Genomic DNA, 20,990 nt, shown 5'->3' on the forward strand with positions numbered 1-20,990 from the left:
AGGGCAGTGTAAGGACACAAAAAGTACCAGGCAAGACCTCTTCAAGGCAGTGATTTGTAATATGGTGTGTTCAATTCAACACAAACTAGTTCAGCACCAACACTTGTTTCATAAAATACTCTTCTTCACCTTTCCATACCCTACCCCTCTTTATTTTTTCCAGAAAAAGTTTGCTGCAGTGGTTTTCCATTATTGCTATTATTTTAGAGAAAAAAACCTGACACGAGACGCTGACAAGGTGCTTCACAAACAGGTGCAAATTCCAAGTCACACCTATTCTGAAAAAATGTCAACAGTGATTTGTCAGTGAGAAGTCTGATGTCAAAATGATGCTGAACTGCAAGAATTTAAAATGGAATTTCGAGGCTGGCCCGGTGGCGCAGCAGTTAAGTTCGCACGCTCCACTTCAGCAGCCCAGGGTTTGCCAGTTCGGATCCTGGGCGGGGACCTACGCACGACTTATCAAGCCATGCTGCAGCAGGCGTCCCACATATAACATAGAGGAGGATGGGCACAGCTGATCACTCAGGGCCAATCCTCCTCAGCAAAAAGAGGAAGATTGGTGATTGATGTTAGCTCAGGGCTAATCTTCCTCAAAAAAAAAAAAAACCCCAAACAAAAAAATAAAAACAAACAAAATTGAATTTCAAGAAAATGACTTACCAACTCTACAACCTGCCCATTTACATTCTATCATATATGAAAAGAATTATAATAGCAATAGGAAAATGTATTTGAAGAGAGATCCTGCTGTTTTGCATTTAAAGATTAAAAAATTAGAACACCTCCCTCTTTAAAAGCCATACTACCTACATGATTTACAGAAAAGCAGCACACACTAAAATTTCCTTTCACAGGCTTACAAAAGGGCTTGGAGAGCTTCAATCACTTGGAACCAGGCGGTGCCTTAATACAGAAATCTAAGGGCCAAAGCATTCACTTTCCTTTCCCCCTCAGATTATTTTGCTAATTCCCTAGCACCCTGAACAAAATATCTGTGGTCTAGTTTAGCTTTCAAATCTATTACACTGATCCCAACCAAACCTTTTCTTTTTCTTCCCTAATTACAAAATTCCCTCTTTCATCTACACTATCATCCTGTCTCCCTTGCCTTCTTCCTTATCTAATGATCCAACTATTCTGCCAGGCAGACTTACAGATCCAAAAAAACTTATTTCTCCTTCAGGAGTTCTGAATCCTTGTGCCATGGACCTCTCTGGTAGGCCGTGAAGCCTATAGACCCCTTCGCAGATTGCTTTTAAATGCATAATTTCATACAAGAGATTACAAAGGAAACCAATTATACTAAACCATTAGCAAAACAATTTTTAAAACCTAATATGGTAATATATGTGCAGCTTTATCATCACATTAAATATGATCTAACAGTGGGTCTAAATACACCATAAATTCAAAGAAATGATAAGCGCAAGTGCTATTTTGAGATACCTGCAACAACTGTACACATGATACAAAAATATCTGTAATTTTTAATGGTGACAAAGTCACAGACATTGCTAATTCTACTGTGGTTTGCATTCATAATGGAAGAAAATGATAAATTATAGATAGATAATAAAAATAAAGATGTAATTTTATCCCCATTCTAGTTCAAGAACCCCCTGAATTGTAGCCAGCAACTAGTAAATCCCAGGTTAAAAACTCTTTCTAGCTCAAGAACCCCCTGAATTGTAGCCAGCAACTAGTAAATCCCAGGTTAAAAACTCTTTCTAGTTCAAAGCCTTGATCAAACTGATTTTTGTCACAAATTTTAAAATAAAACACTAGTTCCTCCTTTGACCTACCTCTCATCCGAATATATCATCATGCCTCTCGTTTTTATGCAGATTTGCACTCAGAACCCTGTTTATTTCCATGGTTTGCCTAGCCAGCACCCATTTGATTTTGCCAGTCAATAAGAGGTGAAGTTGAAGGAAGGGAGACGGAAGCAACCAACAGTCCCTCGCTTCCAGACCTCCAACAACAAGTGGAAAGATGCCAAGTATAGTGTGTGTTTATGGTAAGTGGGCTGCCCCCCCAGACCCGTGAGTCCAGCTTGTCAAGAGCCCCCGAAGCACGCCACCTTCACCAGCGGCACTCAGAAGACAGTCCGCCTCCTATCCTCAGTTCCCCACCTGCCGGGTCGCTGGGCTCTGGCTCCCACCCGAAGCCGCCCCGCGGTACTCCAGTCCCTTCCCACCCCATCCCCCACGCGTCCCTCCCTCTCGTCCGCCCCAGGCCGCCCCGGCCCGTGCGCGCCGTCACTTCTCTCCCCTGGGCCTAAGCGTGTCCCCTCCCCCCACCCTCACTCCTCCCGACACTGGAGGGAAGGGCCAGGGCCCAGGGGTCAGCTGGACCGGGCGGCCCGGCCGTCAGGCGCAGGCTGCGGCCTTAGGCCGGAGCAGCCCCGCCGCCAGGCAGGGAGCCGCGCACTCCCCGCGGGTGAACCAGAGCCGCGCACTCACCAAGAGGATCAGGCGGTGGAGGGCACCGAGGTCCCCGCCGGACTGCCACTCGGCCTCGGAGCCGTCGCCCTCGCCAAGAACTGCCGCCGCCGCCGCCGCCGCCGCCGCCGCCGCCGCCACTCACTAGCTGGCTTCCCTGCGTCCTGCGGCGGCGCTGCCGCCACGCCATCGCGCGTGCGCGGGGCCGCGGGGCCCCCTGGGACCGGTAGTTCGGCCGGGGCGGCTGGTGGCTCCTCTTCCGCTTCAGGCACCCGGTCGGCGGCGGTCTTGAGCGGCGGTGTGTGTCTTCGGAACCGGGAAGCTCTTTCTGGAAAACTGCTCTTCACCCAACACGGGCCCTTGCTCCCGTGTACAGTACTGATGGATGTGAGAAACACGCCTGAGCAAGTGTGTGTAAAGGAAAACAATTCAGAGCATTTACGTTTTCGATAACAACTGTCACTTGCAAAGAACAAGTCGTTCGAATCACACACACGCCCCTCCTCTCCCGCTCTGTTAGTGTCGCTAATTGCCTTTAGTGGTACCTGGGTTTTCGGTTTTAAACCTGATCTCTCACTCCTCAGTTTATCAAATTTTGCTTATTGTCAACTTGACCATACAGTTTTAAGTCGATTGACAATTTCCGTAATAAAAAACTGTTTTACAAAAACAGTTCAGATATATTCAAATGTTAAGTTAACCGAGCTGAACAGTCATAGAAATCTTAGAATTGGAAGACACCTTAAAGGTCATTAATCCAACTCCCGCCCGGGCTGGAATTCCCTCTTGCACATTCCAGCCAGATGGTCATCCAACTTCTATTTCAACAGTTCAAATTTCAGGAAGCTCACTACCTTAAGTAAGGCCGCCTGCTCCACTGTTGGACAGTTCCAAATGTTAGAAGGTTCTGCCTGCTGCTGAACTGAGGTCTCCTTCCCTTTTACTTCGTTCCATTGCTGGTAGTTAGTTATGCCACCTGAGCTGTATAGAATGTTTTCCACTTGACAGCCTTTCAGAAAGCTGGAAACAATGGTTATATCCTCCAACATTGGGAGTCCCCAGGCAAAACAAAAAAAGAAAAAGAAAAAAAGTGGTAATAGTTTTCCAGCTATTTCAAACGTATGGAATCAGCTCCCAGACTGTTTTGCACTTAGTCATCCTCCTCGAAAATCATCAAAATTTGCCCTCACGTTTATTGCCTCATTTTATTACCACAACATTCTATGGTAAACTAGTCAGGTATTATTGCTATCATATTGCCAGTCAGCTGATTTAAGAATTCAATTCTATCAAAGATTATTTATGAGCTCTGTTATAAAGCATTGCCCAAAACACCAAGGGAATGAAAAAGGCAACAGGATATGGTTTAAAATCTAGGGTGAAAGGATACCTCGAACAGATTAAGGACCATGATAATAAGCTAAGGTACAAAGTGCTATGAGATTCCCAGGGACAGGCTTCATCAAGTTTCGGGGCCATGACCTTAAGAAGGAGGTGACACTTGGGAGTTACTGGATGGTGAGATTTCAAGACGGGAAATGGCACACAAGGACTGCCAAGGAAGAACCCAGCCTAAGCAAAATGAATGTGTAATGAATCAGTTCAGTTTGCTCTCACTTCACACTGAGTACTCGAGATGGCCTGGAGCACACAGGCCAGGGAGCAGGGTAAAGGAAGGACCCCAGAGGTTGGGAAAAGTTCCTGAGGGTTGTGAAGAAACTGCACTGTGTGGGATAAGTAAAAATAACACTGGGGTGGTCAATTAACCATTCTGAATCCTACTCTGTCACCTACAAATGAAGAACTTGAATTAAATAAGCAGTTTTCAATCTTTTTTTCCACTCAGCACATCCAAGGAATCCAACTCTGCACATTAGAACAGTGGATCATGAGAACAGTAATTCTTGCGGAATACGGTGAAGGTATTATTCTCAACACTTTCACACCTGGGAAAGTGAACACAAGAGGTGAAACGATGCTCGAAATCAGCAAATAGTACTCCATGAGGGCAGAGAAGCCCATCGTTTTTTGTTGTTTTTTTTTTTTTTTTTGAGGAAGATTAGCCCTGAGCTAACTGCTGCCAGTCCTCCTCTTTTTTGCTGAGGAAGCCTGGCCATGAGCTCACGTCCGTGTCCATCTTCCTCTACTTTATATGTGGGACACCTGCGACAGCAAGGTGTGCCAACTGGTGCCATGTCCGCACCCGGGGATTCGGGCCCTCAAACCCCTGGCCGTGAGAAGCCAAACATGCGAACTTAACTGCTGTGCCACTGGGCCTGCCCCAGAGAACCCCGTCGTATTCACCACTGTCTCTCTGGACCCTGGCATAGTGCCTGGGATGGAATTCCTATTTGTTTTTGTTGTTGTTATTAAAAATGAATGGTATGAATAAACAGTGAACCTGGCCAAAGCCCTTTTCTTTCCACTACAACACTCAGCCTTCCGTGACATCCGGGGTATGCAGTTACTTGTCCACAATCACAAAATTCATACTGGATCTTGATTAGAGCTCAGTTCTTCAGACTCCCAACTCCTTAGTTCATTAGACTACTCTGCCACAGAATCAGAGAGCAGTGATAAACTCAGAATGTCTAAAAAATGTTCTTTTTCCTTCTATTTGTGCACAGCTGGTCTTAGAGATAAGCCAAAAAAGCAGGTGCTATGCCAGGTCATTTGAGGGGGCCCTTGGAAAGTATTTCTGGACAGAAATAATTTTATTCTCAGGTCTGTGAAAGGCCCTGGAAATGTCATTAGTGATAGATACATTGAATCAAGGGCGTTAGAGCTGAGTGTCAGATCATCGAGTCCGACACCCTCATTTGTTTGAATTTGGAGGCTGCTGCTCTTCAAGAGATCCTAATTTAAAAGCACATGCCCCTTGGGAAAGCAACATTTTAAGTTATTATGCATCTATACTCAGGAAAGAAATAAGACAAGTGAGAGCAAACGATGCCAGAAAGAAAAACAGGGCCATATCTAGAAAGAAATAACGATCAGGAAGATGGAGAGCAAGTTGAAAGGGAAGAAGCAAGGACTTCACCGATGATGGAATTTTATCTATTTGGCAAGCAGTTTGAGAAACAAATTGCTTTGAAGTGGTAGTACACACTTGGCTGTGGAAAGCAACAGTCTGTGGAAAGATTAATTTTAGTGTCTCATCTGAAAGAGTCAATTAAATTATAAAGTAGGTGCTAAGTAAATACAGCAATAGCATGAATAGAAACCAATAGAGCAGAGTATTCATAATTTTACTATGAACGAACTCTGAGACTGTATTTTCAACAGTAAAACAGAGATGTCACCAATCCTATCTATCCCATCCAGTTGTTATAAGGAAAAAAAAACAAAGAAGGCAGGTCAAAGCTTTATTTACCATAAAGCAGAACACAAATGTAAGCCGTTATACTATGACATAGGTTAAACTGAAACAGCAGGCAAACATTTAAGATATTCAATGCTAAAGGCCAACAGCCATTTTTAGTTCACTACATTTCTTTTCTAAAATTTATTTTCAATCAAACAAGTAATACAGGAATTCACTCTTGTTCTTAAAAACTGTATTCAATACAAATAAGTCAAAATTTCTTGCTTTCCATCCAATTCCACCCAGAGGGAGCCGCTCTTGTCAATTTGAAAGGTATCTGTCCAGATTTGGGGTGTGCGTGTGTGTGTTTAACACAAATAGGATCACATTGTATGTAATGTTCTATGTTCTGGAACTTGCTTTTTTCATTTAACAATAAATCCTGCACATCTTTCCGTGTCAATGCATAAAAATCTACCTCACTGTCTTGAAATTTTACACAATATTTCCACAGTGTAATCTATTGTGTTTATTTAGCATCCCCTACTGGTGGACATTTACATTGACTCATTACATTTTGAGTAACAAAAAAATACATGTGAATTAACTATATGTTTTTGTGTGTGTGTGAGGAAGATTGGCCCTGAGCTAACATCCATTGCTAATCTTCCTCTTTTTGCTTGAGGAAGATTCACCCTGAGCTAACATTGGTGCCAATCTGCCTCTATTTTGTATGTGGGACGCTGCCACAGCATGGCTTGATGAGGGGTGTGTAGGGCTGTGCCGGGGATCCGAACCTGTGAACCCTGGGCCACTGAAGCAGAGTGCACAAACTTAACCACTACGCCACCAGGCCAGCCTCTAACTATACATTATTTTTTAATGGGAAAAATTTCCTAAAGCTCTGGGAATCTGTGAAAGAAAAGATTCAGAAAGACATTCATAGAAGCTGCTCTATACACAGGTTGCAGAAAATATTTCCTCATAAAATTCTTTTTGCATTTTGGAACATCCCATTTGAAAATAAAGGATAAGACTCCAGTTAAAGCCTTATTCTATGCTCTGGGCTCTTCGTTGTCCTGTACTGGCTCCCACTGGCAGGCTCAGAAATAGTAGTACTCAGAGGTCAATTTGCTATGAAGCTGATGGAGCTTATGATTTAGGGCCTCTCACTTGTCTGGGGACACTTCCAAGGCACAAGCAATGTATTCATATGGTCATATGGTTTTGTAATATTTGCCAAAGAATTTTAAATTATTGGCTAAGTTGAGGACAATAGATAGAAGCCTAAAACTTGAGAATACTGAAAATGAAGAAAGTGACTCCTGTAGAACAAGGTCATAAATCAGGCAACTCCCACTTCAGCCAATGAAATCTACTGTAAACCTTCTTTTTCTACCAGTACCAGGATGTCCAGACTGATAGGAGCTGTAACATTAATGCAACATAAAACTTTGATGCACTTCCTGTATTTGAATTTAACCCATGACTAATTATAACGTATGAAATATCTGTAACATAATTATATCTTACATGTCCTTCACTGACAACCTTTTCACCTTTTTTTCATTGTGGTCATAATAGTTTATAACATTGTGAAATTTCAGTTGTACATTATTCTTTTCTCTGACAACCTTTTTTGTTTCTTGTATTACTTTTAGTTTTAAGTTCTTAAAGTTTTTCAAGCTTGGTAAGTTCCTGAAAAACAGAGATTATTATTTTTTAAATAACAAGAAAATGTAGACAAAAAAAGGTAACATACTTACAATTTACTCTTTGAAAAACATAGATCAACAATTTTAATGGCTACATACTATTTCATGATGTTGATGTATCATAATTTATAATTTCAAAATGGAATTGCTTATTTCTGATAATTTTTTAAATGCTAAATTCATGCAAATTTTTAAAAAATTCTAGAATTCAGAAATAAACTAGTGGCCAGCCCCAGGGCCAAGCGGTTAAGCGCACACGCTCTGCTTTGGCGGCTCAGGGTTTTGCCGGTTCAGATCCTGGGTGGGGACCTAGCACCACTCACCTATGTCCCACATAGAAGAACTAGAAGGACGTACAACTAGGATATACAACTATGTACTGGAGGCTTTGGGGAGAAAAAGAAAAAAAAAAAAGAGGAAGATTGGCAACAGATGTTAGCTCAGGGCCAATCTTCCTCACCAAAGAAAAAGTAATAATGAAAGGAGTTGGCTGGTGGCGCAACAGTTAAGTTTGCACATTCTGCTTCAGCAGCCCAGGGTTCGCCGGTTTGGATGCCAGGTGCAGACCTACGTACCACTTGTCAAGCCATGCTGTGGTAGGCGTCCCACATATAAAGTAGAGGAAGATGGGCATGGATGTTAGCTCAGGGCCAATCTTCCTCAGCAAAAAAGAGGAGGATTGGTGGCAGATGTTAGCTCAGGAATAATCTTCCTCAAAAAAGAAAAAATAATAATAAAATAAAGAAATTAAGTAGAAATTTAAGACTGTGAAGCTTATGTAAACAATAAATGGTATAGTACCATCATACTGTTGAGTAAGCTTTTTTTTATATTGTCACTTAATAATATATAACAGGTTTCTTTTGCTAACTTAACAAGCTAATTCTAAAATTTATATGGAAATACAAAGTGCCAAGAATAGCCAAAGACACTCCTGAAGAAGAGCAATGTGGAAGGACTTGTTCTACTGGATACCAAGACTTATTATATAGCTATAGTAATTAAGACAAAGGCTACTAAGCTGAAAAATGGTGCTGGGACAATTGAGTATCCATGTAGAGAAAAATTAATTTGATGCACACTATATACAACTCACATATATACAAAACCAGTTCCAGGTGAATTACAGAGATCTAAAACAGACAGGTAAGAAAATGTTTTTAGCAGATAATTAAGAATATCTTCTTGATCTCAGGATAAGAAAAGATTTCTTAAACAAGACATAAAAAGCCCAACCATAAGAGAAAAAATTGATGTTTTTGTTTCTCAAAATATCTGGTCATCTGGGGCCAGCCTGGTGGTGTAGTGGTTGGGTTCATGCGCTCTGCTTCAGTGGCCCAGGGTTTGTGGGTTTGGATTGCGGGCGCAGACCTAGCACTGCTCGTTGGGCCACACTGATCCCACATAAAATAGAGGAAGATTGGTACAGATGTTAGCTCAGGGCCAATCTTCCTCATACAGACACACACACACAAACACAAATCTGTTCATCGAAAAAGAGCATAAGTTCTATAATTTGATTTTAGTGATGGTTACATGAACCTATATATATAAGATAAAACCGTATAGAACTATATGCAAACACATACACACACAAATGCAGGCTAAAAAAAATTGTGAAAACTGAATGAGGTGTGTAGTCTAGTTAAAAGTAATGTACCAATGAGAATTTCCTAGTTTTCCAGCTATATAAGATGTCTCCATTGGAGGAAGCTGAGTGAAGAGTACATGGGATTCCACTATTTTTGCAACCTTCTGCGAGTCTGTACTGCTTTCAAAATTAAAAAGTTTTAAAAAACCTCAGTATGGAAATAAAAACACGTGCTACAGAGTAGGAAAAGATACTTGCAACACATAGAACTGAAAAAATGACTAATATCTAGAATATAATTAATTGATTACAAAATAAGAAACTCAATAGAAAAATGGGCAACTTCAGAAAAGAAGAAATCGAAATGACCGATAAAAATATGAAAAAGTACACAACTTCATTTGTGATCAGAGAAATTAAAATTAAAACCATAATGAGATGCCAGTACATATGCCCCAGACTGTCAAATAAAAAGTTTACATCAAGTGTTGACAATGATGTGAGCATCTGGAACTCACACACTTCTGCCGAGAGCGTACATTTGTACAACCACTTTGGAAAGCAGTTTGCCCTGACCTACTAAAGTGGAAGATATTTAAACCTTTTGATCCCTAAATTCTAATCCTAGTCATACGCCCTAGAGAAATTCATGCCTGCGGGTACTAAGAAACATGTAGAAGAATGTTCATAACACCATTATTCAAAACAGCCGAAATATAAACACAACATAAATTGTGATGTGTTGGAATACTATATAGAAGTGAAAATGAATGAATTAGAGTTACATGTTTCACAATAAGGACAAAACTTAAAATGTTGAGTGAAAGAAGCCAGACACAAAAGAATATACACTCTCTGATTCCATCTACATCAAGTAAAAAAACAGGTGAAACTAAATCACAATGTTTGAGGAAGTATATTTAAGTGGTAAAATTCTAAAGATTGTAATGATAAAGAAAAGTAACATTTTTATGGAGGAGGGGATTGTGATCAGCTGGGGGAAAAAACAAGGACTTCTGAGCGCTGACAACATTCTATTTCTTGACCTGAATATTAAATACCTGGGCATTCACTTAATGGTTACTCATTAAACTGTACATTTGTCTACATTTTATGCACTCTTCTGTATTGACATTGTAATTTATAATAAAAAAGTTTAAAATATATAGAACATCCAGCACATAGTAGATACTCAATTAAGGGTAGCTACTATTGACTTAAAAAAAAAGGCAGCTTATTCGTGACAATCTCCAAGAAATATAGCTAACTAGATAAAGGAGCAGAACCATGTGTGTAGCATGCTCCATCACTGGTTTGAAAACAGGGATACACACACATACACACAAACACAAACACTGTATGTGAATAAAACAACTCTGGAAGGCTACACAAGAAAGTAGTGACAGTGGTTACTTTTACCAATGCAGGGGAACAGGGCTAGGGACTGGGTGGCAGGCAGACTTATTTTCATTGTATATTTTATGTTGTACTCTTTGAATCTTATACCGTGTACATATATTTCCTACTGTAAAAATTTAGAAATTTAAGATATATATCAAATGAGGTCACTTAAATTCCACAGACGTAGCTCTTTATACTTAGTATCTTATTTTACTTCAAAGGAAATTTAAGACAGAAGAAAAATTTAAACTAACTTTTTATTTTTATTTTATTTTTTTTTTTTGAGGAAGATTAGCCCTGAGCTAACTACTGCCAATCCTCCTCTTTTTGCTGAGGAAGACTGGCCCTGAGCTAACATCCGCGCCCATCTTTTTCTACTTTATACGTGGGACGCCTGCCACAGCATGGTGTGCCAAACAGTGCCATGTCCGCACCCAGGATCCGAACCGGTGAACCCCGGGCCGCTGAGAAGCGGAATGTGTGAACTTAACCACTGCACCACTGGGCCAGCCCCTAAACTAACTTTTTACGTGTAAAATTAAAATGCTTTACAGGGGCTGGCCCCGTGGCCGAGTGGTTAACTTCGTGTGCTCCCCTGCAGTCGGCCCAGTGTTTCGTTGGTTTGGATCCTGGGCGCGGACATGGCACTGCTCATCAAACCATGCTGAGGCAGCATCCCACATGCCACAACTAGATGGACCCACAACGAAGAATATACAACTATGTACTGGGGGGCTTTGGGGAGAAAAAAGGAAAAAATAAATAAAATCTTTAAAATATTCAAGATATCATTTGAAAAAAAAAATGCTTTACAATGAATCAAATACTTTAATCATAACAAGAGCCTTGTGAGGAGCAGACTTATACCCATTTTACAGACTAGCCTCAGAGAGATTAAGTGACTTGCCCTAAATCACAGCCAGTTAAATGACAGAACTGGAACTCATAGTTTTTATGCTTCCAAACCCTATGGTCTTTCCTCTCTATCAGACTAACATAGCATGCCCTCCTAAATGCCTTCCACCATTCAAATATATGTGAACAACAGAAAATGCATTATTTGTTACTTTTCATTTGTGTGTGTGGGGGGAAGGTTCAACATGGATGCTGTTCAAAGGCATCGTGCCAAGTGAAATAAGTCATACAGAGAAAGACCAACACTGCATGATCTCACTTATACGTGGAATGTAAAAATAAAGAAATAAAAACCAAGCTCATGGATACTGAGAACAGATTGGTGGTTGCCAGAGGGGGTGGGGTGGGGTGTGGGAGAAATGGGTGAACTGTTTTGTTTTTGCTTTTTGGTTTAAATAAATTGAATAAAAGTTAAAAGGAAAAAAAGAAGACAGTTTTTATGGAATCTTATACCAAGGACACACAGTTGACAGGATGAGGACAAATTTCCTAATTCCTTCAGAGCTTCACTATCTTTTTTAGCAAAATTGAACTAGTTCTACTGAGCTCTCTCACCACATTCTATGGAGAATAATTTACATCTAATTTAAATACAAAACGAGCAAAATGTTCAGTGTATAAACCCAAATATCTATAGTGTCACAACACTGTACAATAATGTACAGTACCCATCCTCTCCCCTATTTAAATTCTGCTTATTAGTATTACTTTTTCCAGTCCAAATGGCACTCAAATCATTTATACGCAAACTTTTTCTTACTTACAATGTCATCCTCATTTAATAGACATTTAATGGGGACCTAACTTGTTCCTACTATTGTGTTGTACAGAGGATGATGAATGTGGTTCAGCATTTCAACTGCTCACAGATCAGCGAGGAGACAGAAAAATAAGCCAATAACTATAATTGTGAAAAATGTTCTAAGAGTATTATGTATTATGGGACCCCAGGGGAAGGAAGGTACTATTTGGGCCTCTCTCCTTCTGGTATATACACTCCATACAGGCTTTCATCCTCACCACTCTTCAAACTGTTCTGGACAAAATGAACAGTGGCTCCTATGTTGCTAAATCTGGGTCATCTCTTAGTTCTCATCTATCTCAGTATGTTAGTTTCACACAGTTGTTCATTTCCTCCTTCTTGAAAGAAAAAAGGAGTTCTCTATTAATTGCAAAACTCATTTTTAAAAAATGAAGACAAAGAAGGAAACATTGCATAGCACATTGTATTTTTGCAAGCACAAAAAACCCACTATATGATTTCTACCTACTATTGCTCCCAGCTCAGGTGTCAGGGAGATACATTTGTTTTATTCCTGTGTTGTTTAATGAAGGTTGAGGAACTATCTCCAGTAACTTAATAAAAAAAGACATTTATGTGGCCAACATGAGCGTCATTAGATGCAGCACTTTTAAAAGCATTTCCAAAACTCTTTGTCAAATTCAATGCAACCGTCAAACTTATTATTTCCCATTAAAAGAACCTTGAAAACGGACTCTGAAGAGGTGGTTTTCTTGAAGAGCTTCTAAAATTTCTTCTCGTAGTATATTTACATGATTAATAATAGCATTACCACTATTCTACAACTTTCCAAACACTTCACATACAGTAGCTCATTTGATCCTTGGAACAAGCCACTAAGACAGAACAGAAATCCCTGACATTCAATAGATGAAGAAACTGAAGCTGTCTTTTTTCCAAAGTCATGCACCCTATCTCCTAGTTGAACATTCTCTCCAACAAAGCATGTGGAAATTTGCCAATTATCAGGGTATAAACATTCAACTTGTCAATTACATAGGCCTTTTCCTTTTCTTTCCTGCTCTATGCCTTTAATTCCCTTCCAGAAAGGAAGATTTAGTAGCTAAAAGATAATTCCATCCTAATCAGTCCTAACTCTGTTGAGCTTTCTGAGATCAGGTGGGAACTAGAAGCCTATTTTCTTACTCGTAAGAACACAAGCGAAACAAGCTGGTTTAAATTAACGGAAAAAATCTACATTTCTCTATCACCTATGATCAAAATATTTGCAAACTATGTAACTACTCTGTATCCTAAAATAAAATATAAGTCTTACAAACTTGGAAGCTCAGGATGACAACCTAGACTACAGAAATTAAAAGTCAAACTGCCAAGGCTCAAATCCTGGCTCTGTATCTTCTCAGCTGTGTAATCTCCTGGGCAAGTTTCTTTACCTCTTGGGACTTCGGATTCTTTAGATCTAAAATAGGGGCAAAAAAAACTGCTTTCATAAGGATTAACAAAGATAATGCACATAAAGCATTTAGCATAGCGTCTAGCATTTAGTTAAATATTGATAACTTGGCGTTGATACTATTATTGGCATTTAACACAGCAAACTAGATTTATCTATGCACTTTCCTATTCAACCCATAAATGACTGTACTTTGGAATATAATATATACCTAATATACTTGGTTTTAAAAAGATACTACAACCACCAATATACTCAATTCCCTTTGGAAGTTAGCCAGATGTCACTTTTCTACATCTTAGAAAAAGGAGAATTGTAATAGGTTACCCCATCAATCAAGGGTGAGGTTGAAACTGAGAGCTTTGTTTTTAATGGAAATGGACTGTAATACATACAGAAAATTTGCTTGAAATAATATGAAGCTGTAATGCGGCCAAATAGTGATTTTTATCCTGATAAATGGACTGATGCAACATAAAGAAGGGTCAGTGTTTCAGCTGTATTACAAGCCCTGGTGAAAGAGATGGATGATGCAACTTCTATAGTAAGAATGGAGTCAACTCTGAGTCACCACTATAACCTTTGAGAAGCACTAAAGGAGAAAGAAAAATTCCTGAGTACTGACTCCCAGGCTAAGTCACACTCAGTGAATGGTGTGTAAGATGTTTCAGTGCTATCTGGACACAGTATTGCACACACCCATGAATCTCAAGAATATACTCAGTGGGAAAGATACCGGAGTCATTAGCTCCTATGATAATGCCCCACACGCTTTCTGTAAGCATCTCAAAATATTTTGCATCAGGCATTTGGCCTGTCCATACTAGGTCCTCCAAAAAGATTTGTTGAATGAATGAATTTAATTTTTAAAAACTGTTGATAGCGTTGGCTATGGAGTCAAGCTGACTTGGACATCAACCCTAACTCCACCACTCACCAGTTCTGTGACTTTAAACTAGTTACCTAATCTATTTCGGTTTCAATTTTCTTATCTGGAAAATAGGAAACTCCAAGTAGAGAACTGTAAGGACTGAATGACACAGGACATATAGAACAACGTCTGGCACATAGTAAGTGCTACTAGAGTGAATCGTAGCCCCTATTATTTTTTCCTACAGGCTTTTATACTAGACTAAGGCATTATCAAGAAGTCTTTGTCTATCAAAAGCGTTTAAGCACAATCAGACCTTTCCCAGCAGAGTGAAGGTAGAAAGCTATCAAGAACAAAGGACGAGGAAGGCCTTGTAAACGATAATTTGAGCCACGAGGGTAAACGACGGGCAGGGGAGGGGAAGGCAAGGGGTGGCAAACCAGAAAAATGACAGATCCCAGGGTGGGAGCAAGGGCATTAGTTAAGGTCTTCAGGAGAGGGTTGACACAGTGGGGAGGGGACCTGGGGCCAGGAGGCAGTTACTTTGGCCAGACCTATCCTGTGACTTATTGTAGGACAGGGTAATGTGGAGAGGCCTGGTATAGACAAAGATAGCTGGGGAGGGGGTACAGGGGTGACAGGAATGGGTAAGAGAAGCCATGATTCGCGGCCAGGCAGTGCCCAGACCAGGTCCCAGCTCGAGGGCTGCGGTCCGGAGACACAAAAGACCCTGAGGCTCGGACACCGGTACCGGTAGTGGCTACGAGGGGCAGAGAAATTTGTTGTGAGGTGACCACAGCATCTACGCTGAGACCCGCCTCCCTAGGACAGGATGGAGGCCCGCAGGAGAAAGAGCCGCTTCCCGCTTCGAGATGAGGGACAGAAGTGGGGCAAGAAGGCAGAGGAGAAGCAAAGGACCCAAATCCCACCGCCTCAAGGGAATCACGCGCGCCGGACCGGCTCCAGTTCCCCCGGGCCTAGCGTGGAGGCGGGACCTCAGCAGTTCCCGGCGGAAACGGCTTCGGGGTGAGAGGTCGCACCAGTGACAGGCAGCTGCTGAACCAATGGGGCCAGCGCACGGGGCGGATGTTGCCTCCCATTGGTGGCTGTTGGGCGCGACCAGCAGCCAATGAGTCCGCCCGGGAGGAGTAGAGGTGACGTCAGTTGCGGAGGAGGCCGCTTCGAATCGGCGGCGGCCAGCTTGGTGGTCTGGGCCAATCAGCGACCTCCAACGAGTATCGTCTTCGCCAATCGGCGGCCTCCACGACGGGGCTGGGGGAGGGTATATAAGCGGCGTCGGCGACGGCGCGGTCGACGCTGGCCGAGACATCACAGTTCTAGCGATTTGGGCGTTTCGTGAGTGTGAGAGGTAAGCGTCGCGGCCTGTCTTTCCTGACCTGCCCTTCGCCGTGTCCGCTACTCCTCGTGACCCCGGGCCCTGTCGCCCTCAGGTCGGTACCCTCGGTGCGCTCCGGTGCTGCGGCCTGTGACTGGATTGCCTGCGACGTGCTGCCTGCCTGCTGACCGACTGGCCGACGGCGCCGGCAAGATGAAGCTCTCCCTGGTGGCTGCGGTGCTGCTGCTGCTCGGCGCGGCGCGGGCCGAGGAGGAGGACAAGAAGGAGGACGTGGGCACGGTGGTCGGCATCGACCTGGGGACCACCTACTCCTGGTAAGCGGTGTTTGTGGAAGGGGGAGAGTGGGGCGTGGCCTCCTGGGCTGCGGCGAGCATCGCGGTGCTGATGCCTTCCGTTTCGTTTTTCCGCCAGCGTCGGCGTGTTCAAGAACGGCCGCGTGGAGATCATTGCCAACGATCAGGGCAACCGCATCACGCCGTCTTATGTGGCCTTCACTCCTGAAGGGGAGCGTCTGATCGGCGATGCAGCCAAGAACCAGCTCACCTCCAACCCTGAGAACACGGTCTTTGACGCCAAGCGGCTCATCGGCCGCACATGGAACGACCCGTCTGTGCAGCAGGACATCAAGTTCTTGCCTTTCAAGGTTTGACTGGGTTTTTCTCCACCCGGGTAGAAAGTGGGGGGCGGGGGGGGGTGATGGTGGAAGTATTTAGCTTTCAGAAGTTACTGGAAAACATTGTTGAGCAACAAAAAAGGATACAGACGTGGGATATGTAATAATTTTTAGTTAATAATTTTAGTATGTTACAAACTTAAACCAGTGAAGTTGGCAAAGAGACTTCACATGTAATTACTCTGTCCACATTAGTTTAGGATTAAAAGACTGATTAAAACGGAAGAGACTTGTCTTTATAAGGTATCCATATTCCTTAGTATTTATGATCAATATGCAGCTCCAAGGGACCAAAGTACACCAAGTATGGGGGAGGAAATGGGTCTCAGACAATCCTCCTTAAAGTTTGAAATGTCATTGCTTCTGTGTCTGAAAATAATAATCATTCTTTAAAATAGGTGGTTGAAAAGAAAACAAAACCATACATTCAAGTTGATATTGGAGGTGGGCAAACAAAGACATTTGCTCCTGAAGAAATTTCTGCCATGGTTCTCACTAAAATGAAGGAAACTGCTGAGGCTTATTTGGGAAAGAAGGTAAGCATTTCTAGAACAATTTTAAGTCATTTTATTACTACTCTCATGATTGTGTTGTATAGATGCCTTCATCATTTTGCTAACTTAAATCTGAATGACATCCATGTATATCAGTTTTAATTACTTGCCTGCTTTACTGTAGGCCAAACAAAATATTAGGGACTTTTCATCTGTCATCACTGAATGCTTACAAATCCATGGGTATAAAATTATATATATCCTACCCATCTTACAAATAAACTGGTTTAGAAACTAAAGTGATGGTTTGACTGTAACTTAAGGGTTAAACCATGTGATAAAATACATTTAATTACCTTTTGTTGTTCTTTTAGGTTACCCATGCAGTTGTTACTGTACCAGCCTATTTCAATGATGCCCAACGCCAGGCAACCAAAGATGCTGGAACTATTGCTGGATTGAATGTTATGAGGATCATCAATGAGCCGTAAGTGTTACATTCAAAATTATGGCATGTTAGCCAAATGGGAATGTAAACTTAACTAAACTTTTTTTCTTCTTCTTTCTCATTCTCCTAACAGTACAGCAGCTGCTATTGCTTATGGCCTGGATAAGAGGGAAGGGGAGAAGAACATCCTGGTGTTTGACCTGGGTGGTGGAACCTTCGATGTGTCTCTTCTCACCATTGATAATGGTGTCTTCGAAGTTGTGGCCACTAATGGAGATACTCATCTGGGGGGAGAAGACTTCGACCAGCGTGTCATGGAACACTTCATCAAGCTCTACAAAAAGAAGACTGGCAAAGATGTTCGGAAAGACAACAGAGCTGTGCAGAAACTCCGGCGTGAGGTAGAAAAGGCCAAACGGGCCCTGTCTTCTCAACATCAAGCAAGAATTGAAATTGAATCTTTCTATGAAGGAGAAGACTTCTCTGAGACCCTGACTCGGGCCAAATTTGAAGAGCTAAACATGGTATGTTGTTTTTTGCTTTGCTAATGACATCTAGTTAAACTCTTGAGTTTGGGAAAATGCATTTAGATACCAGGCAATATCTGGTATATCAGGCATCATCAGCGTCATTATGTCTCTTATTCTAGGACCTGTTCCGTTCTACCATGAAACCTGTCCAGAAGGTGCTGGAAGATTCTGACTTGAAGAAGTCTGATATTGATGAAATTGTTCTTGTTGGTGGCTCCACCCGAATCCCAAAGATTCAGCAACTAGTGAAAGAGTTCTTCAATGGCAAGGAGCCATCCCGTGGCATAAACCCAGATGAGGCTGTAGCGTATGGTGCTGCTGTCCAGGCTGGTGTCCTCTCTGGTGATCAAGACACAGGTAGGTCAATGTCATCTTCCACAGAACTTCAGTAGTTTGATGGGAAGAATGTAATTAGCTGTTGCTTTAAAAGGCAATAGAGTATGAGCAGTAAGGTCACACAGCTAGTAAAGGGTATCGTGAGGACAAGACCTGGTGCAGTCTCAAGAGCCTTGGCCAACTAGATTTAGTTGGCCTTCTAAATACTTCTAAAATGCTTCTAAAATGCTTTTACATAGAACCTGCCAAGTGGCACGATGGAGAAGATCAAGTTATACTGTTCTTGGGGAGACTGCTTGGTAGTGCTCCTATCAGTCTTGAATTAGAGCTTACCTTGATTAACTTGCCTTTGCAGGTGATCTGGTTCTACTTGATGTATGTCCCCTGACACTTGGTATTGAAACCGTGGGAGGTGTCATGACCAAACTGATTCCAAGGAACACTGTGGTGCCCACCAAGAAGTCTCAGATCTTTTCTACAGCTTCTGATAATCAACCAACTGTTACAATCAAGGTCTATGAAGGTAATTGCTTACTTTTGTTAATACCACGGTGTGTTTTTGAAGAGCATGACTTCTTGCTTAATATGCTCTATTGAAATGACTAGGGAAAGAAATAGCTGCTGTTTTCATATGGGGGTGCCTAATTTGACAAGTGTTGGGTTTGGTAGAGTCAGCACTAAAATCCACCTCTTATCTAGCTATCTAGCTCTCTGTTCCCATTAAAAATAACTTCCGTGCTGGCTCCTAGAATAGAAGAACAAGAAAAGGGTTCTTAATGCTGGGAAGGAGATGAAATTCAATTAAGAGTTGCTAGTAACTTAACTCACTGTTAGTCCAATTTGTTGCTCCTTATAGACCAATTTACTGACCCACTTCTAGCCTGATAAAAGTGCCTTTGCCACTATCAGCTCTAACAGAGTGTGGGGATTCAGATGTACTAATGTTTGTCAGTAACAACTAACAAGGTTTTCTTTGTGTAACTTTAGGTGAACGACCCTTGACGAAAGACAATCACCTTTTGGGAACTTTTGATCTGACTGGAATTCCTCCTGCTCCCCGTGGGGTCCCACAGATTGAAGTCACCTTTGAGATAGATGTGAATGGCATTCTTCGAGTGACAGCTGAAGACAAAGGTACAGGCAACAAAAATAAGATCACAATTACCAATGACCAAAATCGCCTGACACCTGAAGAAATTGAAAGGATGGTTAATGATGCTGAGAAGTTTGCCGAGGAGGACAAGAAGCTCAAAGAGCGCATTGACACTAGAAACGAACTAGAAAGCTATGCCTACTCTCTAAAGAATCAGATTGGAGATAAAGAAAAGCTAGGAGGGAAACTTTCCTCTGAAGATAAGGAGACCATGGAAAAAGCCGTAGAGGAAAAGATTGAATGGCTGGAAAGTCACCAGGATGCTGACATTGAAGATTTCAAAGCTAAAAAGAAGGAACTAGAAGAAATTGTTCAGCCAATTATCAGCAAACTCTATGGAAGTGCAGGCCCTCCTCCAACTGGTGATGAGGAAGCAGCAGACAAAGATGAGTTGTAGGCACTGTTCTGCTAGTGCTGTAATATTGTAAATACTGGACTCAGGAACTTTCGTTAGGAGAAAATTGAGAGAACTTAAGGCTCGAATGTAATTGGAATCTTCACCTTGGAGTGGAGTTGAAAATGCTATAGCCCAAGTGGCTGTTTACTGCTTTTCATTAGCAGTTGCTCACATGTCTCGGGGTTGGGGGGAGAAGAGGAATTGGCTATCTTAAAAAGTGGGTAAAAATGTGGTTAGGGCGTGTGTTCACCTTGAAGATGTTCTATTTAACAATTGGGTCATGTGCATCTGGTGTAGGAACTTTTTTCTACCGTAAGTGACACCAATAAATGTTTGTTATTTACACTGGTCTAATTTTCGTGGTAAACTTCTAATTAGGTCAATCATTTATTTTTAAAGTCAAGATTCTCACTTGGGGGGGCTGTGTTTGGGGTTTGAGGTAAGGAAACATTTTTATTAATACTTTCAGGGAACTTGCCGAACCTCAATCTAATTTAAGAAGAGGGGCGGGAGGCTCATCCATACCCTTACCTAGGAGGGCTGTCTCACAGTGCCCAAGGGGGGAGTTTTCTCAGACATATTTGAAATTTCCTATATCCCCTTATCTTTCTAAAACTGTCTTTCTGATGGCTTTTTAACTCAATGATGCTTTATAGCTGTTTGGATTCTCAAGACTTGATAAAGTGACAGATCATTGATGTTGACTTTATGTGCTTGGATCCAATTCATAATTTCAGACTGTAAAATTATATTTTGAACTTAGCTGTGTCAAATCTCCATCTCCGAGATTTCTTTTTTTCTTTTTAAAGATTTTATTTTTCCTTTTTCTCCCCAAAGCACCCCCATACATAGTTGTATATTTTTTAGTTGTGGGTCTTTCTAGTTGTGCTATGTGGGACGCTGCCTCAGCATGGCTTGATGAGCAGTGCCATGTCCGCGCCCAGGATCCGAACCAGCAAAACCCTGGGCCGCCAAAGCGGAGCACGTGAACTTAACCACTCGGCCATGGGGCTGGCCCCCTCCGAGATTCCTTATTAGTGGTACTAGAGTGGGATCTAGGATGGTGACCCTGAAACTATATTAAGCCCTACTAATAATTGGGAATCAAAGGCAGTCAGTTGTGTCAAGAAGGGTTCAAGATTAAT

General features: G+C 41.8%; 2 protein-coding genes across 16 annotated transcripts in view; one reads left to right on the forward strand and one right to left on the reverse strand.

The window, feature by feature from the left end:
- GAPVD1 (GTPase activating protein and VPS9 domains 1) overlaps positions 1 to 2,645 on the reverse strand; it is a 62,120-nt gene extending 59,475 nt beyond the window's left edge. For 10 of the 14 annotated variants that reach the window (XR_011506233.1, XR_011506231.1, XM_070518764.1 and 7 more), the window contains exon 1: positions 2,466 to 2,639. The gene's annotated coding sequence lies outside the window, so the exon portion shown is untranslated. Of the gene's footprint in view, positions 1 to 2,465 lie in introns of all 14 variants that reach the window. The other 4 variants (XM_070518763.1, XM_044778775.2, XM_070518761.1 and 1 more) reach the window with 1 other exon arrangement.
- Positions 2,646 to 15,616: 12,971 nt separating this feature from the next.
- HSPA5 (heat shock protein family A (Hsp70) member 5) lies at positions 15,617 to 20,188 on the forward strand. 2 transcript variants are annotated; one of them, XM_014840659.3, is made up of 9 exons: positions 15,617 to 15,826; positions 15,909 to 16,128; positions 16,226 to 16,457; positions 16,886 to 17,023; positions 17,356 to 17,468; positions 17,563 to 17,953; positions 18,079 to 18,316; positions 18,651 to 18,818; positions 19,283 to 20,188. In XM_014840659.3, the coding sequence occupies exons 2-9, from the start codon at positions 16,007 to 16,009 to the stop codon at positions 19,843 to 19,845; spliced, it is 1,965 nt and encodes a 654-aa protein (XP_014696145.1). In that variant the 5' UTR covers positions 15,617 to 15,826; positions 15,909 to 16,006; the 3' UTR covers positions 19,846 to 20,188. The 2 variants fall into 2 exon arrangements, with proteins under 2 accessions (XP_014696145.1, XP_044634712.1); XM_044778777.2 differs by lacking the exon at positions 15,617 to 15,826 and having other exon boundaries at positions 15,874 to 16,128.
- Positions 20,189 to 20,990: the final 802 nt, after the last annotated feature.

This window comes from Equus asinus, chromosome 10 (genome assembly GCF_041296235.1).
Source record: "Equus asinus isolate D_3611 breed Donkey chromosome 10, EquAss-T2T_v2, whole genome shotgun sequence".
Taxonomy (NCBI): Eukaryota; Metazoa; Chordata; class Mammalia; order Perissodactyla; family Equidae; genus Equus; species Equus asinus.

What these genes read in the sequence shown, in the direction of transcription:
- HSPA5 (XM_014840659.3), top strand. Translation starts at nt 16,007, where the DNA reads ATGAAGCTCTCCCTGGTGGCTGCGGTGCTGCTGCTGCTCGGCGCGGCG. An exon ending in AATTTGAAGAGCTAAACATG is followed by an intron (nt 17,954 to 18,078) that starts GTATGTTGTTTT and finishes CTCTTATTCTAG; the next exon opens with GACCTGTTCCGTTCTACCAT. An exon ending in TACAATCAAGGTCTATGAAG is followed by an intron (nt 18,819 to 19,282) that starts GTAATTGCTTAC and finishes GTGTAACTTTAG; the next exon opens with GTGAACGACCCTTGACGAAA.